At 56.3% G+C, this 19894-nt stretch overlaps 5 protein-coding genes across 7 annotated transcripts; all 5 read right to left on the bottom strand.

Annotated features, from left to right (window-relative positions):
* Positions 1–129: 129 nt before the first annotated feature.
* LOC136787926 (coiled-coil domain-containing protein 81-like) lies at positions 130–2659 on the bottom strand. Its single transcript, XM_066985347.1, has 4 exons — positions 1629–2659; positions 1372–1433; positions 989–1142; positions 130–781 (listed from the first exon to the last, which is right to left on the bottom strand). The coding sequence occupies exons 1-4, from the start codon at positions 1666–1668 to the stop codon at positions 312–314; spliced, it is 726 nt and encodes a 241-aa protein (XP_066841448.1). The 5' UTR covers positions 1669–2659; the 3' UTR covers positions 130–311.
* Positions 2660–2801: 142 nt separating this feature from the next.
* LOC136787927 (coiled-coil domain-containing protein 81-like) lies at positions 2802–8415 on the bottom strand. 2 transcript variants are annotated; one of them, XM_066985349.1, is made up of 8 exons: positions 7873–8415; positions 5867–7361; positions 5610–5671; positions 5227–5380; positions 4933–5019; positions 4322–4507; positions 3637–4185; positions 2802–3125 (listed from the first exon to the last, which is right to left on the bottom strand). In XM_066985349.1, exons 2-7 carry the CDS (start codon positions 5904–5906, stop codon positions 4175–4177), a joined length of 540 nt encoding a protein of 179 aa, XP_066841450.1. In that variant the 5' UTR covers positions 5907–7361; positions 7873–8415; the 3' UTR covers positions 2802–3125; positions 3637–4174. The 2 variants fall into 2 exon arrangements, with proteins under 2 accessions (XP_066841450.1, XP_066841449.1); XM_066985348.1 differs by lacking the exons at positions 2802–3125; positions 3637–4185 and having other exon boundaries at positions 4372–5019.
* Positions 8416–8607: 192 nt separating this feature from the next.
* LOC136787928 (coiled-coil domain-containing protein 81-like) lies at positions 8608–13497 on the bottom strand. The gene is made up of 6 exons (XM_066985350.1): positions 12955–13497; positions 12134–12443; positions 10103–10501; positions 9846–9907; positions 9463–9616; positions 8608–9255 (listed from the first exon to the last, which is right to left on the bottom strand). The coding sequence occupies exons 3-6, from the start codon at positions 10140–10142 to the stop codon at positions 8786–8788; spliced, it is 726 nt and encodes a 241-aa protein (XP_066841451.1). The 5' UTR covers positions 10143–10501; positions 12134–12443; positions 12955–13497; the 3' UTR covers positions 8608–8785.
* A 188-nt stretch (positions 13498–13685) lies between these two features.
* Positions 13686–17946, bottom strand: LOC136787922 (coiled-coil domain-containing protein 81-like). Of its 2 annotated transcripts, XM_066985340.1 has the most exons (6): positions 17404–17946; positions 16583–16892; positions 15185–15766; positions 14928–14989; positions 14545–14698; positions 13686–14337 (listed from the first exon to the last, which is right to left on the bottom strand). In XM_066985340.1, exons 3-6 carry the CDS (start codon positions 15222–15224, stop codon positions 13868–13870), a joined length of 726 nt encoding a protein of 241 aa, XP_066841441.1. In that variant the 5' UTR covers positions 15225–15766; positions 16583–16892; positions 17404–17946; the 3' UTR covers positions 13686–13867. The 2 variants fall into 2 exon arrangements, with proteins under 2 accessions (XP_066841441.1, XP_066841440.1); XM_066985339.1 differs by lacking the exons at positions 16583–16892; positions 17404–17946 and having other exon boundaries at positions 15185–16231.
* A 188-nt stretch (positions 17947–18134) lies between these two features.
* Positions 18135–19822, bottom strand: LOC136787925 (coiled-coil domain-containing protein 81-like). Its single transcript, XM_066985346.1, has 4 exons — positions 19634–19822; positions 19377–19438; positions 18994–19147; positions 18135–18786 (listed from the first exon to the last, which is right to left on the bottom strand). Exons 1-4 carry the CDS (start codon positions 19671–19673, stop codon positions 18317–18319), a joined length of 726 nt encoding a protein of 241 aa, XP_066841447.1. The 5' UTR covers positions 19674–19822; the 3' UTR covers positions 18135–18316.
* Positions 19823–19894: the final 72 nt, after the last annotated feature.

The raw sequence follows: 19894 nt of genomic DNA, 5'->3' as shown, positions 1-19894 counted from the left end.
CATGCAGCACTTGATGCTGCAGCCCTGAAATCGGGGGGGCTCCTGGTGGCCTCATCCCCCCCGTCCGGAGCCTCCAGCCTCACCTGCAGGGAGCCTCCCCCAGCTTCTCCCTTTCACCCTGCTGGGCTGGGTGAAGAGAGGAGCCAGCAGCTGCTTTGTCTCTCCCAACTTGGCCGAGAAGAGGCAAAGCCCCTTCTTTCTTCTTCTCCTTGCTCCGGGCCTTCTGATGCTCCTGGGACGGTGTTTTATGCAGGATCTCCATTTCAAACCTGGCAAAAGAAGACATCAGCGTGACCCAGGGCACGCCACAATCACCCCTTTTCACAGGGCCATAAAGGCCCTGTCCCCAAGGACCGTTCTGGGAAATGGGCTCGCCCAGCAAAGAGGTCCAGGCCTCGATGGGAAGCAGACGTTGTCTGAATTCCTCCGTCTGCCCCATCAGATCCCACCATGTCCATTAGGTGGGGGATCTGCAATGGAGGAGCATGGAGATGGCAAATGTCCTCTGCCTGGCCAAGGCACTTGGTGGTGGAGGAGCCCAGGGCTCGGCTTGGTTGGCCACCCCAAGAGGAAGAGGTTGGCCGAGAGCTCCAACCCAAGAGGTCTTGGTGGGCCGAGGGCACCCCCACGTCCTTCAGGACGAGGGCGATGTTCTCCCCCTTCCCCAGGCAGCGAGAGATGAGGGACGTGGTGCCTCGCATGCAGTTCTCCGCTCTCTGCTGGGACATGCAGGCGTTGGCGGCCACCTCAGCCACTTTGAGGGGCTCCAGCTCCTTATGGCCTGGAAAATGACACGAGACGGATGGAGTCAGTCACCAGCAGCCCTTCCCCGCGTGTTTCCCAGGTGCTGCTCCTTGCAGTCATCAGCCAGAAAGGCTTTGCTTTGGGACCTGCTCCGTGCAGGGGACGCTTTGCTTTTTTTTTGGGAAGCATCTGAAATCCAGGGAGGGGATCATCCAGGCAGCAAGGGATTAACCCGACGTCTTACCTGGCAGGTACTCCTTGTCGTCCGTGAGGTTGTGGGTGATGACAAGATTCCTGGCCAGGCGGAACGTGGGCATCAGGAAAATCACAGTCTCGTTCCCATCCTTGACCCATCTGGGGACAACGTCGAAGGAGCCGAGGGCAGGAATTCGGACACCCTGCAAGCGGAAGAGAACAGAAGGGCCAATGGTTAAGGATCAGCTGGAGGTGGCCTCATCCAGGGACGGTGGTTTGGGTCCTGCTGTGCCCTTCCCGCTCTTGGGAGCCAGGCTGAGGGGATCCAGGGGCTTCCAGCGACTGGGATCAGTGGGTCCCTGGGTAGGGACTTTTGGGGTGAGTTCCCCGCTTCTGAAGAGGGGAACGAGGGGGACGTGGCTGCCAACCCACCTGGCGCAGCTGGAGGTGTTCTTGGCTATAGACGGACACTGCATCCCAGACAGATATTCGCTCTGCAAGGCAAAGAAAAGCAGGTCACGCACCGCTTCCCGTGGCTACCACCCTTCCATCACCCCAAGACCCGCAGTATGAAAAGAGCCGTCGCATCTCCGACCCCAAAAAGAGACCCCCCGCAGAGCCGGGTCCCCCCCACAGAAAGCCCCAAACGTGGGTCAGCCACGCTCCCGCGGTGCCGGGGGTGCCCGTACCTTTGGAGGTGATGTTGGGCATGAGGCACGAGCTCTGCATCCCGTCCCTTCTCCGTTTCACCCTGCTGGGCTGCTTCTTGCATGTCAAATGCTGTGCATCGATAACATCTTCTTCTGAGGTTCTTGCAGCACCCTCCAGAAGGTCTCGGGCCTCGTTTTTAACAGTTCTTCCGCCTCGTCTCCTGGTGGCTGCAGCCTGAAGATCTTGTAGGCGGATTCCTCAGGGAGGCTGGCCTCTGAGCTCGCTGCTGATAACACGCTGATCACGGGAAACGACAGCGCTGTGGGGCCTCGAGGCCGGGGGAGCTTTCTTTCCGTTGTCATCAGCTTTTCTCCCTCACAGGGAGGAAATTTCCCCGCTCCTCCTCCTACTCTCCGCCTCTGGCTTAGGGTTGGGCCCTAAAATAACGATTGGTGGCCTGTATTGAAGGCTTCATTCTTCAAATGCGGCTCTGGCCTCTAAAGAGAGGGTTTGGGCCCCAAAAATGAGGCTTTTGACACTGGAAATGTAGGTTTTAGTCCCTCCAAATGGGGGTTTGTAGCCAAGAATTAGGCACCGGATCCTAAATATGAAGCTGGGAGCTGTAAAACAAGGCTTTCGTCACCGACAGTGAGGGTTTGGAGCCTGAAAATGGGGCTTTGAATGCTAAAAGTGAGTCTTTAGGCCACTAAATGAATGTTTGGGCCTAAGAATGGAGGTTTCAACCCCCAAAATGAGGCTTTGGGCCCTAAAATTGAGGATCCGGACATGAAAAATGCCGTTTGCAGCTTAGAAGGGAGGCTCTGGACTCAGTAATGCAGCTTTCAGCCATACGAATGACGCTTTGGAGCCTAAAATGGGAGGTTTTATCCGAAAAATGACAAGATCCCAAATGGAGCCTCCGGGCCCTAAAACTACGGGGCTGAGCCCCCAAAAGGAGGCATTAGGCCCCCAAAACTGGGGGTTTTAGCCCCGAAAATGAGGCATTAGGCCCCCAAAACTGGGGATTTTGGCCCGAAAATGAGACATTAGGCCCCCAAAACTGGGGATTTTAGCCCCCAAAATGAGGCATTAGGCCCCCAAAAGTGGGGGATCAAGCCTCTCATGTGAGACATTAGGCCCCCAAAACTGGGGGTTTCAGCACCCAAAAAGAGGCATTAGGCCCCCAAAATTGGGGGTTTTAGCGCCAAAAATGAGGCAACTCACCCTGCCAGGGGGGGGACACGACCCATTTCTCCTCCGAAACGAGGCCAACCTGCCCCATGCTGGCCTGAGGACAGAGCCTCAGGGTGGTGGTACAGGCATGTGGGTGTCAGGGCCCCCACCGCTGCCTTGGGCCCTGCTTCCCAAGGGATGCTGCGATGCTTTCGGAGACTTCGGACCTGGCTGGAAAACAGCCTTCGCCCCCATCCTAACGAGCGAGCCTCGTCAAGAAAACTCATCAGCTTTTTGTGACTCCATCGTGTTTTCCTCCACCTCCCTCCTGAGGCCATTGTGTCAGGAAGAAAGATGGATATCTGCAAAAAAACAGAGACAAGATTACAGTTTTTTTATTTTTTTAGCCTTCTTTACCCTCACACACACATCCCATGGATGACTTCAGGTCCTGACACCGAGCTCAGGGCACCCATTTCCCTCATTTTTTCCCTCATATTTACCCCATCACCAGACCCTGGCCATCAGCAGGGTTTTGCCCCTAAACTCTGACAGGCCCACCCAAAAAAAGCCTTGCTCTTCCAAAAAACGCTTCAAAAGCAGCACCCAGCTGCAAAGAAACCCTCTCCTCTATGGCCAAAGAGCTTTTTTAGGCCTTTCAAACCCTGAAAAATGGCGCCTGCTGTTGTCTGCGTGGCAACAGAAGAGAAATTGAAGGACTGGAGTCTAGCGATGGAGGAGCCAAAGGGTTTGGGCTGGACTGAGCCAACCCCTGGCTCAAAACAGATCTCTTTCCAGAGACCCCACTGAGCCCATAACTGCTTTCCTACAAGGACCGAGCCCCCCAGAATGATGCCGATGTGGATCACGCACCTCTTTTGCCACCTCTGATGGCCTCCTTGCTATTCCGGGCGATCAAAGCCCGGGTTTTAGTGTGGCCAGGGCCACAAAATGGAGAACCCCGGCCTGGTTTTCGGTGCTTCGGGTCGGGCTGACGTTGGTGGTCTGGGCACGGGTGGCAGCGGGTGGGTGCTCTTGGTGCTGTGCATCGATAACATCTTCTTCTGAGGTTCTTGCAGCACCGTCCAGAAGGTCTCGGGCCTCGTTTTTAACAGTTCTTCCGCCTCGTCTCCTGGTGGCTGCAGCCTGAAGATCTTGTAGGCGGATTCCTCAGGGAGGCTGGCCTCTGAGCTCGCTGCTGATAACACGCTGATCACGGGAAACGACAGCGCTGTGGGGCCTCGAGGCTGGGGGAGCTTTCTTTCCGTTGTCATCAGCTTTTCTCCCTCACAGGGAGGAAATTTCCCCGCTCCTCCTCCTGCTCTCTGCCTCAAGGCTCCGTCTGTCTTTGCTCGTCCCGCCTTACATTTGGGCGCTGATTTTCTCTCCTTGCGAGGAGGCAGCCCCGGGATCACCGGCAGCCTGACAAAAGAACAAAGAAGCCACGATGGTTTTGGGGCCGCATCCTGTACCCCCATGCAGCACTTGATGCTGCAGCCCTGAAATCGGGGGGGCTCCTGGTGGCCTCATCCCCCCCGTCCGGAGCCTCCAGCCTCACCTGCAGGGAGCCTCCCCCGGCTTCTCCCTTTCACCCTGCTGGGCTGGGTGAAGAGAGGAGCCAGCAGCTGCTTTGTCTCTCCCAACTTGGCCGAGAAGAGGCAAAGCCCCTTCTTTCTTCTTCTCCTTGCTCCGGGCCTTCTGATGCTCCTGGGACGGTGTTTTATGCAGGATCTCCATTTCAAACCTGGCAAAAGAAGACATCAGCGTGACCCAGGGCACGCCACAATCACCCCTTTTCACAGGGCCATAAAGGCCCTGTCCCCAAGGACCGTTCTGGGAAATGGGCTCGCCCAGCAAAGAGGTCCAGGCCTCGATGGGAAGCAGACGTTGTCTGAATTCCTCCGTCTGCCCCATCAGATCCCACCATGTCCATTAGGTGGGGGATCTGCAATGGAGGAGCATGGAGATGGCAAATGTCCTCTGCCTGGCCAAGGCACTTGGTGGTGGAGGAGCCCAGGGCTCGGCTTGGTTGGCCACCCCAAGAGGAAGAGGTTGGCCGAGAGCTCCAACCCAAGAGGTCTTGGTGGGCCGAGGGCACCCCCACGTCCTTCAGGACGAGGGCGATGTTCTCCCCCTTCCCCAGGCAGCGAGAGATGAGGGACGTGGTGCCTCGCATGCAGTTCTCCGCTCTCTGCTGGGACATGCAGGCGTTGGCGGCCACCTCAGCCACTTTGAGGGGCTCCAGCTCCTTATGGCCTGGAAAACGACACGAGACGGATGCAGTCAGTCACCAGCAGCCCTTCCCCGCGTGTTTCCCAGGTGCTGCTCCTTGCAGTCATCAGCCAGAAAGGCTTTGCTTTGGGACCTGCTCCGTGCAGGGGACGCTTTGCTTTTTTTTTGGGAAGCATCTGAAATCCAGGGAGGGGATCATCCAGGCAGCAAGGGATTAACCCGACGTCTTACCTGGCAGGTACTCCTTGTCGTCCGTGAGGTTGTGGGTGATGACAAGATTCCTGGCCAGGCGGAACGTGGGCATCAGGAAAATCACAGTCTTGTTCCCATCCTTGACCCATCTGGGGACAACGTCGAAGGAGCCGAGGGCAGGAATTCGGACACCCTGCAAGCGGAAGAGAACAGAAGGGACGAAGCTTAAGGATCAGCTGGAGGTGGCCTCATCCAGGGACGGTGGTTTGGGTCCTGCTGTGCCCTTCCCGCTCTTGGGAGCCAGGCTGAGGGGATCCAGGGGCTTCCAGCGACTGGGATCAGTGGGTCCCTGGGTAGGGACTTTTAGGGTGAGTTTCCCGCTTCTGAAGAGGGGAACGAGGGGGACTTGGCTGCCAACCCACCTGGCGCAGCTGGAGGTGTTCTTGGATATAGACGGACACTGCATCCCAGACAGATATTCGCTCTGCAAGGCAAAGAAAAGCAGGTCACGCACCGCTTCCCGTGGCTACCACCCTTCCATCACCCCAAGACCCGCAGTATGAAAAGAGCCGTCGCATCTCCGACCCCAAAAAGAGACCCCCCGCAGAGCCGGGTCCCCCCCACAGAAAGCCCCAAACGTGGGTCAGCCACGCTCCCGCGGTGCCGGGGGTGCCCGTACCTTTGGAGGTGATGTTGGGCATGAGGCACGAGCTCTGCATCCCGTCCCTTCTCCGTTTCACCCTGCTGGGCTGCTTCTTGCATGTCAAATGCTGTGCATCGATAACATCTTCTTCTGAGGTTCTTGCAGCACCGTCCAGAAGGTCTCGGGCCTCGTTTTTAACAGTTCTTCCGCCTCGTCTCCTGGTGGCTGCAGCCTGAAGATCTTGTAGGCGGATTCCTCAGGGAGGCTGGCCTCTGAGCTCGCTGCTGATAACACGCTGATCACGGGAAACGACAGCGCTGTGGGGCCTCGAGGCCGGGGGATCTTTCTTTCCGTTGTCATCAGCTTTTCTCCCTCACAGGGAGGAAATTTCCCCGCTCCTCCTCCTACTCTCCGCCTCTGGCTTAGGGTTGGGCCCTAAAATAACGATTGGTGGCCTGTATTGAAGGCTTCATTCTTCAAATGCGGCTCTGGCCTCTAAAGAGAGGGTTTGGGCCCCAAAAATGAGGCTTTTGACACTGGAAATGTAGGTTTTAGTCCCTCCAAATGGGGGTTTGTAGCCAAGAATTAGGCACCGGATCCTAAATATGAAGCTGGGAGCTGTAAAACAAGGCTTTCGTCACCGACAGTGAGGGTTTGGAGCCTGAAAATGGGGCTTTGAATGCTAAAAGTGAGTCTTTAGGCCACTAAATGAATGTTTGGGCCTAAGAATGGAGGTTTCAACCCCCAAAATGAGGCTTTGGGCCCTAAAATTGAGGATCCGGACATGAAAAATGCCGTTTGCAGCTTAGAAGGGAGGCTCTGGACTCAGTAATGCAGCTTTCAGCCATACGAATGACGCTTTGGAGCCTAAAATGGGAGGTTTTATCCGAAAAATGACAAGATCCCAAATGGAGCCTCCGGGCCCTAAAACTACGGGGCTGAGCCCCCAAAAGGAGGCATTAGGCCCCCAAAACTGGGGGTTTTAGCCCCGAAAATGAGGCATTAGGCCCCCAAAACTGGGGATTTTGGCCCGAAAATGAGACATTAGGCCCCCAAAACTGGGGATTTTAGCCCCCAAAATGAGGTATTAGGCCCCCAAAACTGGGGGATCAAGCCTCTCATGTGAGACATTAGGACCTCAAAACTGGGGGTTTCAGCACCCAAAAAGAGGCATTAGGCCCCCAAAATTGGGGGTTTTAGTGCCAAAAATGAGGCAACTCACCCTGCCGGGGGGGGACACAGCCCATTTCTCCTCGGAAACGAGGCCAACCTGCCCCATGCTGGCCTGAGGACAGAGCCTCAGGGTGGTGGTACAGGCATGTGGGTGTCAGGGCCCCCACCGCTGCCTTGGGCCCTGCTTCCCAAGGGATGCTGCGATGCTTTCAGAGACTTCGGACCTGGCTGGAAAACAGCCTTCGCCCCCATCCTAACGAGCGAGCCTCGTCAAAAAACACAACAGCCTTTTGTGACTCCATCGTGTTTTCCTCCACCTCCTTCCTGAGGCCATTGTGTGAGGAAGAAAGATGGATATCTGCAAAAAAACAGAGACAAGATTACAGTTTTTTTATTTTTTTAGCCTTCTTTACCCTCACACACACATCCCATGGATGACTTCAGGTCCTGACACCGAGCTCAGGGCACCCATTTCCCTCATTTTTTCCCTCATATTTACCCCATCACCAGACCCTGGCCATCAGCAGGGTTTTGCCCCTAAACTCTGACAGGCCCACCCAAAAAAAGCCTTGCTCTTCCAAAAAACGCTTCAAAAGCAGCACCCAGCTGCAAAGAAACCCTCTCCTCTATGGCCAAAGAGCTTTTTTAGGCCTTTCAAACCCTGAAAAATGGCGCCTGCTGTTGTCTGCGTGGCAACAGAAGAGAAATTGAAGGACTGGAGTCTAGCGATGGAGGAGCCAAAGGGTTTGGGCTGGACTGAGCCAACCCCTGGCTCAAAACAGATCTCTTTCCAGAGACCCCACTGAGCCCATAACTGCTTTCCTACAAGGACCGAGCCCCCCAGAATGATGCCGATGTGGATCACGCACCTTTTTTGCCACCTCTGATGGCCTCCTTGCTATACGGGGCCATCAAAGCCCGGGTTTTAGTGTGGCCAGGGCCACAAAATGGAGAACCCCGGCCTGGTTTTCGGTGCTTCGGGTCGGGCTGACGTTGGTGGTCTGGGCACGGGTGGCAGCGGGTGGGTGCTCTTGGTGCTGTGCATCGGTAACATCTTCTTCTGAGGTTCTTGCAGCACCGTCCAGAAGGTCTCGGGCCTCGTTTTTAACAGTTCTTCCGCCTCGTCTCCTGGTGGCTGCAGCCTGAAGATCTTGTAGGCGGATTCCTCAGGGAGGCTGGCCTCTGAGCTCGCTGCTGATAACACGCTGATCACGGGAAATGACAGCGCTGTGGGGCCTCGAGGCCGGGGGAGCTTTCTTTCCGTTGTCATCAGCTTTTCTCCCTCACAGGGAGGAAATTTCCCCGCTCCTCCTCCTGCTCTCTGCCTCAAGGCTCCGTCTGTCTTTGCTCGTCCCGCCTTACATTTGGGCGCTGATTTTCTCTCCTTGCGAGGAGGCAGCCCCGGGATCACCGGCAGCCTGACAAAAGAACAAAGAAGCCACGATGGTTTTGGGGCCGCATCCTGTACCCCCATGCAGCACTTGATGCTGCAGCCCTGAAATCGGGGGGGCTCCTGGTGGCCTCATCCCCCCCGTCCGGAGCCTCCAGCCTCACCTGCAGGGAGCCTCCCCCGGCTTCTCCCTTTCACCCTGCTGGGCTGGGTGAAGAGAGGAGCCAGCAGCTGCTTTGTCTCTCCCAACTTGGCCGAGAAGAGGCAAAGCCCCTTCTTTCTTCTTCTCCTTGCTCCGGGCCTTCTGATGCTCCTGGGACGGTGTTTTATGCAGGATCTCCATTTCAAACCTGGCAAAAGAAGACATCAGCGTGACCCAGGGCACGCCACAATCACCCCTTTTCACAGGGCCATAAAGGCCCTGTCCCCAAGGACCGTTCTGGGAAATGGGCTCGCCCAGCAAAGAGGTCCAGGCCTCGATGGGAAGCAGACGTTGTCTGAATTCCTCCGTCTGCCCCATCAGATCCCACCATGTCCATTAGGTGGGGGATCTGCAATGGAGGAGCATGGAGATGGCAAATGTCCTCTGCCTGGCCAAGGCACTTGGTGGTGGAGGAGCCCAGGGCTCGGCTTGGTTGGCCACCCCAAGAGGAAGAGGTTGGCCGAGAGCTCCAACCCGAGAGGTCTTGGTGGGCCGAGGGCACCCCCACGTCCTTCAGGACGAGGGCGATGTTCTCCCCCTTCCCCAGGCAGCGAGAGATGAGGGACGTGGTGCCTCGCATGCAGTTCTCCGCTCTCTGCTGGGACATGCAGGCGTTGGCGGCCACCTCAGCCACTTTGAGGGGCTCCAGCTCCTTATGGCCTGGAAAATGACACGAGACGGATGGAGTCAGTCACCAGCAGCCCTTCCCCGCGTGTTTCCCAGGTGCTGCTCCTTGCAGTCATCAGCCAGAAAGGCTTTGCTTTGGGACCTGCTCCGTGCAGGGGACGCTTTGCTTTTTTTTTGGGAAGCATCTGAAATCCAGGGAGGGGATCATCCAGGCAGCAAGGGATTCACGCACCCTCTTACCTGGCAGGTACTCCTTTTCGTCCGTGAGGTTGTGGGTGATGACAAGATTCCTGGCCAGGCGGAACGTGGGCATCAGGAAAATCACAGTCTCGTTCCCATCCTTGACCCATCTGGGGACAACGTCGAAGGAGCCGAGGGCAGGAATTCGGACACCCTGCAAGCGGAAGAGAACAGAAGGGACGAAGCTTAAGGATCAGCTGGAGGTGGCCTCATCCAGGGACGGTGGTTTGGGTCCTGCTGTGCCCTTCCCGCTCTTGGGAGCCAGGCTGAGGGGATCCAGGGGCTTCCAGCGACTGGGATCAGTGGGTCCCTGGGTAGGGACTTTTAGGGTGAGTTTCCCGCTTCTGAAGAGGGGAACGCGCGGGACTTGGCTGCCAACCCACCTGGCGCAGCTGGAGGTGTTCTTGGATATAGACGGACACTGCATCCCAGACAGATATTCGCTCTGCAAGGCAAAGAAAAGCAGGTCACGCACCGCTTCCCGTGGCTACCACCCTTCCATCACCCCAAGACCCGCAGTATGAAAAGAGCCGTCGCATCTCCGACCCCAAAAAGAGACCCCCCGCAGAGCCGGGTCCCCCCCACAGAAAGCCCCAAACGTGGGTCAGCCACGCTCCCGCGGTGCCGGGGGTGCCCGTACCTTTGGAGGTGATGTTGGGCATGAGGCACGAGCTCTGCATCCCGTCCCTTCTCCGTTTCACCCTGCTGGGCTGCTTCTTGCATGTCAAATGCTGTGCATCGATAACATCTTCTTCTGAGGTTCTTGCAGCACCGTCCAGAAGGTCTCGGGCCTCGTTTTTAACAGTTCTTCCGCCTCGTCTCCTGGTGGCTGCAGCCTGAAGATCTTGTAGGCGGATTCCTCAGGGAGGCTGGCCTCTGAGCTCGCTGCTGATAACACGCTGATCACGGGAAATGACAGCGCTGTGGGGCCTCGAGGCCGGGGGAGCTTTCTTTCCGTTGTCATCAGCTTTTCTCCCTCACAGGGAGGAAATTTCCCCGCTCCTCCTCCTACTCTCCGCCTCTGGCTTAGGGTTGGGCCCTAAAATAACGATTGGTGGCCTGTATTGAAGGCTTCATTCTTCAAATGCGGCTCTGGCCTCTAAAGAGAGGGTTTGGGCCCCAAAAATGAGGCTTTTGACACTGGAAATGTAGGTTTTAGTCCCTCCAAATGGGGGTTTGTAGCCAAGAATTAGGCACCGGATCCTAAATATGAAGCTGGGAGCTGTAAAACAAGGCTTTCGTCACCGACAGTGAGGGTTTGGAGCCTGAAAATGGGGCTTTGAATGCTAAGAGTCTTTAGGCCACTAAATGAATGTTTGGGCCTAAGAATGGAGGTTTCAACCCCCAAAATGAGGCTTTGGGCCCTAAAATTGAGGATCCGGACATGAAAAATGCCGTTTGCAGCTTAGAAGGGAGGCTCTGGACTCAGTAATGCAGCTTTCAGCCATACGAATGACGCTTTGGAGCCTAAAATGGGAGGTTTTATCCTAAAAATGACAAGATCCCAAACGGAGCCTCCGGGCCCTAAAACTACGGGGCTGAGCCCCCAAAAGGAGGCATTAGGCCCCCAAAACTGGGGGTTTTAGCCCCAAAAATGAGGCATTAGGCCCCCAAAACTGGGGGTTTTAGCCCCGAAAATGAGGCATTAGGCCCCCAAAACTGGGGGTTTTAGCCCCAAAAATGAGGCATTAGGCCCGCAAAACTGGGGATTTTGGCCCGAAAATGAGGCATTAGGCCCCTGAAACTGGGGATTTTAGCCCCAAAAATGAGGCATTAGGCCCCCAAAACTGGGGATTTTGCCCGAAAATGAGGCATTAGGCCCCCAAAACTGGGGATTTTAGCCCCCAAAATGAGGCATTAGGCCCCCAAAACTGGGGGATCAAGCCTCTCATGTGAGACATTAGGCCCTCAAAACTGGGGGTTTGAGCACCCAAAAAGAGGCATTAGGCCCCCAAAACTGGGGGTTTTAGCCTCAAAAATGAGGCATTAGGCCCCCAAAACTGGGGGTTTGGGCCCCAAAATGAGGCATTAGGCCTCCAAAACTGGGGGTTTTAGCACCCAAAAGGAGGCATTAGGCCCCCAAAACTGGGGGTTTTAGCCCCAAAATGGGCATTAGGCCCCCAAAACTGGGGGTTTTAGCCCCCAAAATGGGCATTAGGCCCCCAAAACTGGGAGTTTTAGCCCCCAAAATGAGGCATTAGGCCCCCAAAACTGGGGATTTTGGCCCGAAAATGAGGCATTAGGCCCCCAAAACTGGGGATTTGGGCCCGAAATTGAGGCATTAGACCCCCAAAGCTGGGGGGTTTTAGCCCCCCAAATGGGCATTAGGCCCCCAAAACTGGGGGTTTTAGCCTCAAAAATGAGGCATTAGGCCCCCAAAACTGGGGGTTTCAGCACCCAAAAAGAGGCATTAGGCCCCCAAAACTTGGGGTTTTAGCCCCGAAAATGAGGCATTAGGCCCGCAAAACTGGGGATTTTGGCGAAAATGAGGCATTAGGCCCCCAAAACTGGGGATTTTAGCCCCCAAAATGAGGCATTAGGCCCCCAAAAGTGGGGGATCAAGCCTCTCATGTGAGACATTAGGCCCTCAAAACTGGGGGTTTCAGCACCCAAAAAGAGGCATTAGGCCCCCAAAATTGGGGGTTTTAGCGCCAAAAATGAGGCAACTCACCCTGCCGGGGGGGGACACGACCCATTTCTCCTCCGAAACGAGGCCAACCTGCCCCATGCTGGCCTGAGGACAGAGCCTCAGGGTGGTGGTACAGGCATGTGGGTGTCAGGGCCCCCACCGCTGCCTTGGGCCCTGCTTCCCAAGGGATGCTGCGATGCTTTCGGAGACTTCGGACCTGGCTGGAAAACAGCCTTCGCCCCCATCCTAACGAGCGAGCCTCGTCAAGAAAACTCATCAGCCTTTTGTGACTCCATCGTGTTTTCCTCCACCTCCTTCCTGAGGCCATTGTGTCAGGAAGAAAGATGGATATCTGCAAAAAAACAGAGACAAGATTACAGTTTTTTTATTTTTTTAGCCTTCTTTACCCTCACACACACATCCCATGGATGACTTCAGGTCCTGACACCGAGCTCAGGGCACCCATTTCCCTCATTTTTTCCCTCATATTTACCCCATCACCAGACCCTGGCCATCAGCAGGGTTTTGCCCCTAAACTCTGACAGGCCCACCCAAAAAAAGCCTTGCTCTTCCAAAAAACGCTTCAAAAGCAGCACCCAGCTGCAAAGAAACCCTCTCCTCTATGGCCAAAGAGCTTTTTTAGGCCTTTCAAACCCTGAAAAATGGCGCCTGCTGTTGTCTGCGTGGCAACAGAAGAGAAATTGAAGGACTGGAGTCTAGCGATGGAGGAGCCAAAGGGTTTGGGCTGGACTGAGCCAACCCCTGGCTCAAAACAGATCTCTTTCCAGAGACCCCACTGACCCCATAACTGCTTTCCTACAAGGACCGAGCCCCCCAGAATGATGCCGATGTGGATCACGCACCTCTTTTGCCACCTCTGATGGCCTCCTTGCTATGCGGGGCCATCAAAGCCCGGGTTTTAGTGTGGCCAGGGCCACAAAATGGAGAACCCCGGCCTGGTTTTCGGTGCTTCGGGTCGGGCTGACGTTGGTGGTCTGGGCACGGGTGGCAGCGGGTGGGTGCTCTTGGTGCTGTGCATCGATAACATCTTCTTCTGAGGATCTTTCAGCACCGTCCAGAAGGTCTCGGGCCTCGTTTTTAACAGTTCTTCCGCCTCGTCTCCTGGTGGCTGCAGCCTGAAGATCTTGTAGGCGGATTCCTCAGGGAGGCTGGCCTCTGAGCTCGCTGCTGATAACACGCTGATCACGGGAAATGACAGCGCTGTGGGGCCTCGAGGCCGGGGGAGCTTTCTTTCCGTTGTCATCAGCTTTTCTCCCTCACAGGGAGGAAATTTCCCCGCTCCTCCTCCTGCTCTCTGCCTCAAGGCTCCGTCTGTCTTTGCTCGTCCCGCCTTGCCTTTGGGCGCTGATTTTCTCTCCTTGCGAGGAGGCAGCCCCGGGATCACCGGCAGCCTGACAAAAGAACAAAGAAGCCACGATGGTTTTGGGGCCGCATCCTGTACCCCCATGCAGCACTTGATGCTGCAGCCCTGAAATCGGGGGGGCTCCTGGTGGCCTCATCCCCCCCGTCCGGAGCCTCCAGCCTCACCTGCAGGGAGCCTCCCCCGGCTTCTCCCTTTCACCCTGCTGGGCTGGGTGAAGAGAGGAGCCAGCAGCTGCTTTGTCTCTCCCAACTTGGCCGAGAAGAGGCAAAGCCCCTTCTTTCTTCTTCTCCTTGCTCCGGGCCTTCTGATGCTCCTGGGACGGTGTTTTATGCAGGATCTCCATTTCAAACCTGGCAAAAGAAGACATCAGCGTGACCCAGGGCACGCCACAATCACCCCTTTTCACAGGGCCATAAAGGCCCTGTCCCCAAGGACCGTTCTGGGAAATGGGCTCGCCCAGCAAAGAGGTCCAGGCCTCGATGGGAAGCAGACGTTGTCTGAATTCCTCCGTCTGCCCCATCAGATCCCACCATGTCCATTAGGTGGGGGATCTGCAATGGAGGAGCATGGAGATGGCAAATGTCCTCTGCCTGGCCAAGGCACTTGGTGGTGGAGGAGCCCAGGGCTCGGCTTGGTTGGCCACCCCAAGAGGAAGAGGTTGGCCGAGAGCTCCAACCCAAGAGGTCTTGGTGGGCCGAGGGCACCCCCACGTCCTTCAGGACGAGGGCGATGTTCTCCCCCTTCCCCAGGCAGCGAGAGATGAGGGACGTGGTGCCTCGCATGCAGTTCTCCGCTCTCTGCTGGGACATGCAGGCGTTGGCGGCCACCTCAGCCACTTTGAGGGGCTCCAGCTCCTTATGGCCTGGAAAATGACACGAGACGGATGGAGTCAGTCACCAGCAGCCCTTCCCCGCGTGTTTCCCAGGTGCTGCTCCTTGCAGTCATCAGCCAGAAAGGCTTTGCTTTGGGACCTGCTCCGTGCAGGGGACGCTTTGCTTTTTTTTTGGGAAGCATCTGAAATCCAGGGAGGGGATCATCCAGGCAGCAAGGGATTAACCCGACGTCTTACCTGGCAGGTACTCCTTGTCGTCCGTGAGGTTGTGGGTGATGACAAGATTCCTGGCCAGGCGGAACGTGGGCATCAGGAAAATCACAGTCTCGTTCCCATCCTTGACCCATCTGGGGACAACGTCGAAGGAGCCGAGGGCAGGAATTCGGACACCCTGCAAGCGGAAGAGAACAGAAGGGCCAATGGTTAAGGATCAGCTGGAGGTGGCCTCATCCAGGGACGGTGGTTTGGGTCCTGCTGTGCCCTTCCCGCTCTTGGGAGCCAGGCTGAGGGGATCCAGGGGCTTCCAGCGACTGGGATCAGTGGGTTCCTCGGTAGGGACTTTTGCGGTGAGTTCCCCGCTTCTGAAGAGGGGAACGAGGGGGACGTGGCTGCCAACCCACCTGGCGCAGCTGGAGGTGTTCTTGGCTATAGACGGACACTGCATCCCAGACAGATATTCGCTCTGCAAGGCAAAGAAAAGCAGGTCACGCACCGCTTCCCGTGGCTACCACCCTTCCATCACCCCAAGACCCGCAGTATGAAAAGAGCCGTCGCATCTCCGACCCCAAAAAGAGACCCCCCGCAGAGCCGGGTCCCCCCCACAGAAAGCCCCAAACGTGGGTCAGCCACGCTCCCGCGGTGCCGGGGGTGCCCGTACCTTTGGAGGTGATGTTGGGCATGAGGCACGAGCTCTGCATCCCGTCCCTTCTCCGTTTCACCCTGCTGGGCTGCTTCTTGCATGTCAAATGCTGTGCATCGATAACATCTTCTTCTGAGGTTCTTGCAGCACCGTCCAGAAGGTCTCGGGCCTCGTTTTTAACAGTTCTTCCGCCTCGTCTCCTGGTGGCTGCAGCCTGAAGATGTTGTAGGCGGATTCTTCAGGGAGGCTGGCCTCTGAGCTCGCTGGTGATAACACGCTGATCACGGGAAATGACAGCGCTGTGGGGCCTCGAGGCCGGGGGAGCTTTCTTTCCGTTGTCATCAGCTTTTCTCCCTCACAGGGAGGAAATTTCCCCGCTCCTCCTCCTACTCTCCGCCTCTGGCTTAGGGTTGGGCCCTAAAATAACGATTGGTGGCCTGTATTGAAGGCTTCATTCTTCAAATGCGGCTCTGGCCTCTAAAGAGAGGGTTTGGGCCCCAAAAATGAGGCTTTTGACACTGGAAATGTAGGTTTTAGTCCCTCCAAATGGGGGTTTGTAGCCAAGAATTAGGCACCGGATCCTAAATATGAAGCTGGGAGCTGTAAAACAAGGCTTTCGTCACCGACAGTGAGGGTTTGGAGCCTGAAAATGGGGCTTTGAATGCTAAAAGTGAGTCTTTAGGCCACTAAATGAATGTTTGGGCCTAAGAATGGAGGTTTCAACCCCCAAAATGAGGCTTTGGGCCCTAAAATTGAGGATCCGGACATGAAAAATGCCGTTTGCAGCTTAAAAGGGAGGCTCTGGACTCAGTAACGCAGCTTTCAGCCATACGAATGAGGCTTTGGAGCCTAAAATGGGAGGTTTTATCCTAAAAATGACAAGATCCCAAACGGAGCCTCCAGGCCCTAAAACTACGGGGCTGAGCCCCCAAAAGGAGGCATTAGGCCCCCAAAACTGGGGGTTTTAGCCCCAAAAATGAGGCATTAGGCCCCCAAAACTGGGGGTTTTAGCCCCAAAAATGAGGCATTAGGCCCCCAAAACTGGGGATTTTGGCCCCCAAAATGAGGCATTAGGCCCCCAAAACTGGGGATTTTGGCCCCCAAAATGAGGCATTAGGCCCCCAAAACTGGGGGTTTTAGCAACCAAAATGAGGCATTAGGCCCCCAAAACTGGGGATTTTAGCCCCCAAAATGGGCATTAGGCCCCCAAAACTGGGGGTTTTAGCTCCAAAAATGAGGCATTAGGCCCGCAAAACTGGAGATTTTGGCGAAAATGAGGCATTAGGCCCCCAAAACTGGGGATTTTAGACCCCAAAATGAGGCATTAGGCCCCCAAAACTGGGGGTTTCAGCACCCAAAAAGAGGCATTAGGCCCCCAAAATTGGGGGTTTTAGTGCCAAAAATGAGGCAACTCACCCTGCCGGGGGGGGACACGGCCCATTTCTCCTCCGAAACGAGGCCAACCTGCCCCATGCTGGCCTGAGGACAGAGCCTCAGGGTGGTGGTACAGGCATGTGGGTGTCAGGGCCCCCACCGCTGCCTTGGGCCCTGCTTCCCAAGGGATGCTGCGATGCTTTCGGAGACTTCGGACCTGGCTGGAAAACAGCCTTCGCCCCCATCCTAACGAGCGAGCCTCGTCAAGAAAACTCATCAGCCTTTTGTGACTCCATCGTGTTTTCCTCCACCTCCTTCCTGAGGCCATTGTGTCAGGAAGAAAGATGGATATCTGCAAAAAAACAGAGACAAGATTACAGTTTTTTTATTTTTTTAGCCTTCTTTACCCTCACACACACATCCCATGGATGACTTCAGGTCCTGACACCGAGCTCAGGGCACCCATTTCCCTCATTTTTTCCCTCATATTTACCCCATCACCAGACCCTGGCCATCAGCAGGGTTTTGCCCCTAAACTCTGACAGGCCCACCCAAAAAAAGCCTTGCTCTTCCAAAAAACGCTTCAAAAGCAGCACCCAGCTGCAAAGAAACCCTCTCCTCTATGGCCAAAGAGCTTTTTTAGGCCTTTCAAACCCTGAAAAATGGTGCCTGCTGTTGTCTGCGTGGCAACAGAAGAGAAATTGAAGGACTGGAGTCTAGCGATGGAGGAGCCAAAGGGTTTGGGCTGGACTGAGCCAACCCCTGGCTCAAAACAGATCTCTTTCCAGAGACCCCACTGACCCCATAACTGCTTTCCTACAAGGACCGAGCCCCCCAGAATGATGCCGATGTGGATCACGCACCTCTTTTGCCACCTCTGATGGCCTCCTTGCTATTCCGGGCGATCAAAGCCCGGGTTTTAGTGTGGCCAGGGCCACAAAATGGAGAACCCCGGCCTGGTTTTCGGTGCTTCGGGTCGGGCTGACGTTGGTGGTCTGGGCACGGGTGGCAGCGGGTGGGTGCTCTTGGTGCTGTGCATCGATAACATGTTCTTCTGAGGATCTTTCAGCACCGTCCAGAAGGTCTCGGGCCTCGTTTTTAACAGTTCTTCCGCCTCGTCTCCTGGTGGCTGCAGCCTGAAGATCTTGTAGGCGGATTCCTCAGGGAGGCTGGCCTCTGAGCTCGCTGCTGATAACACGCTGATCACGGGAAACGACAGCGCTGTGGGGCCTCGAGGCTGGGGGATCTTTCCTTCCATTGTCATCAGCTTTTCTCCCTCACAGGGAGGAAATTTCCCTGCTCCTCCTCCTGCTCTCTGCCTCAAGGCTCCGTCTGTCTTTGCTCGTCCCGCCTTGCCTTTGGGCGCTGATTTTCTCTCCTTGCGAGGAGGCAGCCCCGGGATCACCGGCAGCCTGACAAAAGAACAAAGAAGCCACGATGGTTTTGGGGCCGCATCCTGTACCCCCATGCAGCACTTGATGCTGCAGCCCTGAAATCGGGGGGGCTCCTGGTGGCCTCATCCCCCCCGTCCGGAGCCTCCAGCCTCACCTGCAGGGAGCCTCCCCCGGCTTCTCCGTTTCACCCTGCTGGGCTGGGTGAAGAGAGGAGCCAGCAGCTGCTTTGTCTCTCCCAACTTGGCCGAGAAGAGGCAAAGCCCCTTCTTTCTTCTTCTCCTTGCTCCGGGCCTTCTGATGCTCCTGGGACGGTGTTTTATGCAGGATCTCCATTTCAAACCTGGCAAAAGAAGACATCAGCGTGACCCAGGGCACGCCACAATCACCCCTTTTCACAGGGCCATAAAGGCCCTGTCCCCAAGGACCGTTCTGGGAAATGGGCTCGCCCAGCAAAGAGGTCCAGGCCTCGATGGGAAGCAGACGTTGTCTGAATTCCTCCGTCTGCCCCATCAGATCCCACCATGTCCATTAGGTGGGGGATCTGCAATGGAGGAGCATGGAGATGGCAAATGTCCTCTGCCTGGCCAAGGCACTTGGTGGTGGAGGAGCCCAGGGCTCGGCTTGGTTGGCCACCCCAAGAGGAAGAGGTTGGCCGAGAGCTCCAACCCAAGAGGTCTTGGTGGGCCGAGGGCACCCCCACGTCCTTCAGGACGAGGGCGATGTTCTCCCCCTTCCCCAGGCAGCGAGAGATGAGGGACGTGGTGCCTCGCATGCAGTTCTCCGCTCTCTGCTGGGACATGCAGGCGTTGGCGGCCACCTCAGCCACTTTGAGGGGCTCCAGCTCCTTATGGCCTGGAAAATGACACGAGACGGATGGAGTCAGTCACCAGCAGCCCTTCCCCGCGTGTTTCCCAGGTGCTGCTCCTTGCAGTCATCAGCCAGAAAGGCTTTGCTTTGGGACCTGCTCCGTGCAGGGGACGCTTTGCTTTTTTTTTGGGAAGCATCTGAAATCCAGGGAGGGGATCATCCAGGCAGCAAGGGATTAACCCGACGTCTTACCTGGCAGGTACTCCTTTTCGTCCGTGAGGTTGTGGGTGATGACAAGATTCCTGGCCAGGCGGAACGTGGGCATCAGGAAAATCACAGTCTCGTTCCCATCCTTGACCCATCTGGGGACAACGTCGAAGGAGCCGAGGGCAGGAATTCGGACACCCTGCAAGCGGAAGAGAACAGAAGGGCCAATGGTTAAGGATCAGCTGGAGGTGGCCTCATCCAGGGACGGTGGTTTGGGTCCTGCTGTGCCCTTCCCGCTCTTGGGAGCCAGGCTGAGGGGATCCAGGGGCTTCCAGCGACTGGGATCAGTGGGTTCCTCGGTAGGGACTTTTGGGGTGAGTTTCCCGCTTCTGAAGAGGGGAACGAGGGGGACGTGGCTGGCAACCCACCTGGCGCAGCTGGAGGTGTTCTTGGCTATAGACGGACACTGCATCCCAGACAGATATTCGCTCTGCAAGGCAAAGAAAAGCAGGTCACGCACCGCTTCCCGTGGCTACCACCCTTCCATCACCCCAAGACCCGCAGTATGAAAAGAGCCGTCGCATCTCCGACCCCAAAAAGAGACCCCCCGCAGAGCCGGGTCCCCCCCACAGAAAGCCCCAAACGTGGGTCAGCCACGCTCCCGCGGTGCCGGGGGTGCCCGTACCTTTGGAGGTGATGTTGGGCATGAGGCACGAGCTCTGCATCCCGTCCCTTCTCCGTTTCACCCTGCTGGGCTGCTTCTTGCATGTCAAATGCTGTGCATCGATAACATCTTCTTCTGAGGTTCTTGCAGCACCCTCCAGAAGGTCTCGGGCCTCGTTTTTAACAGTTCTTCCGCCTCGTCTCCTGGTGGCTGCAGCCTGAAGATCTTGTAGGCGGATTCCTCAGGGAGGCTGGCCTCTGAGCTCGCTGCTGATAACACGCT

Source organism: Anser cygnoides, chromosome 31, assembly GCF_040182565.1.
Source record: "Anser cygnoides isolate HZ-2024a breed goose chromosome 31, Taihu_goose_T2T_genome, whole genome shotgun sequence".
NCBI classification, from domain to species: domain Eukaryota; kingdom Metazoa; phylum Chordata; class Aves; order Anseriformes; family Anatidae; genus Anser; species Anser cygnoides.
Note: the sequence above shows the minus strand (reverse complement) of the source record. Positions and strands in the feature narration are given on the sequence as shown.

Coding starts and splice junctions, on each gene's coding strand:
- LOC136787926 (XM_066985347.1), bottom strand. CDS start 1,668: ATGCAGAGCTCGTGCCTCATGCCCAACATCACCTCCAAAG. Junction 1,143..1,371: donor AACACCTCCAGCTGCGCCAG/GTGGGTTGGCAG, acceptor TTCCGCTTGCAG/GGTGTCCGAATTCCTGCCCT. Junction 782..988: donor CGACAAGGAGTACCTGCCAG/GTAAGACGTCGG, acceptor GTCATTTTCCAG/GCCATAAGGAGCTGGAGCCC.
- LOC136787927 (XM_066985348.1), bottom strand. CDS start 5,906: ATGCAGAGCTCGTGCCTCATGCCCAACATCACCTCCAAAG. Junction 5,672..5,866: donor GCCCAACATCACCTCCAAAG/GTACGGGCACCC, acceptor TTTGCCTTGCAG/AGCGAATATCTGTCTGGGAT. Junction 5,020..5,226: donor CGACAAGGAGTACCTGCCAG/GTAAGACGTCGG, acceptor GTCGTTTTCCAG/GCCATAAGGAGCTGGAGCCC.
- LOC136787928 (XM_066985350.1), bottom strand. CDS start 10,142: ATGCAGAGCTCGTGCCTCATGCCCAACATCACCTCCAAAG. Junction 9,617..9,845: donor AACACCTCCAGCTGCGCCAG/GTGGGTTGGCAG, acceptor TTCCGCTTGCAG/GGTGTCCGAATTCCTGCCCT. Junction 9,256..9,462: donor CGAAAAGGAGTACCTGCCAG/GTAAGAGGGTGC, acceptor GTCATTTTCCAG/GCCATAAGGAGCTGGAGCCC.
- LOC136787922 (XM_066985340.1), bottom strand. CDS start 15,224: ATGCAGAGCTCGTGCCTCATGCCCAACATCACCTCCAAAG. Junction 14,990..15,184: donor GCCCAACATCACCTCCAAAG/GTACGGGCACCC, acceptor TTTGCCTTGCAG/AGCGAATATCTGTCTGGGAT. Junction 14,699..14,927: donor AACACCTCCAGCTGCGCCAG/GTGGGTTGGCAG, acceptor TTCCGCTTGCAG/GGTGTCCGAATTCCTGCCCT.
- LOC136787925 (XM_066985346.1), bottom strand. CDS start 19,673: ATGCAGAGCTCGTGCCTCATGCCCAACATCACCTCCAAAG. Junction 19,148..19,376: donor AACACCTCCAGCTGCGCCAG/GTGGGTTGCCAG, acceptor TTCCGCTTGCAG/GGTGTCCGAATTCCTGCCCT. Junction 18,787..18,993: donor CGAAAAGGAGTACCTGCCAG/GTAAGACGTCGG, acceptor GTCATTTTCCAG/GCCATAAGGAGCTGGAGCCC.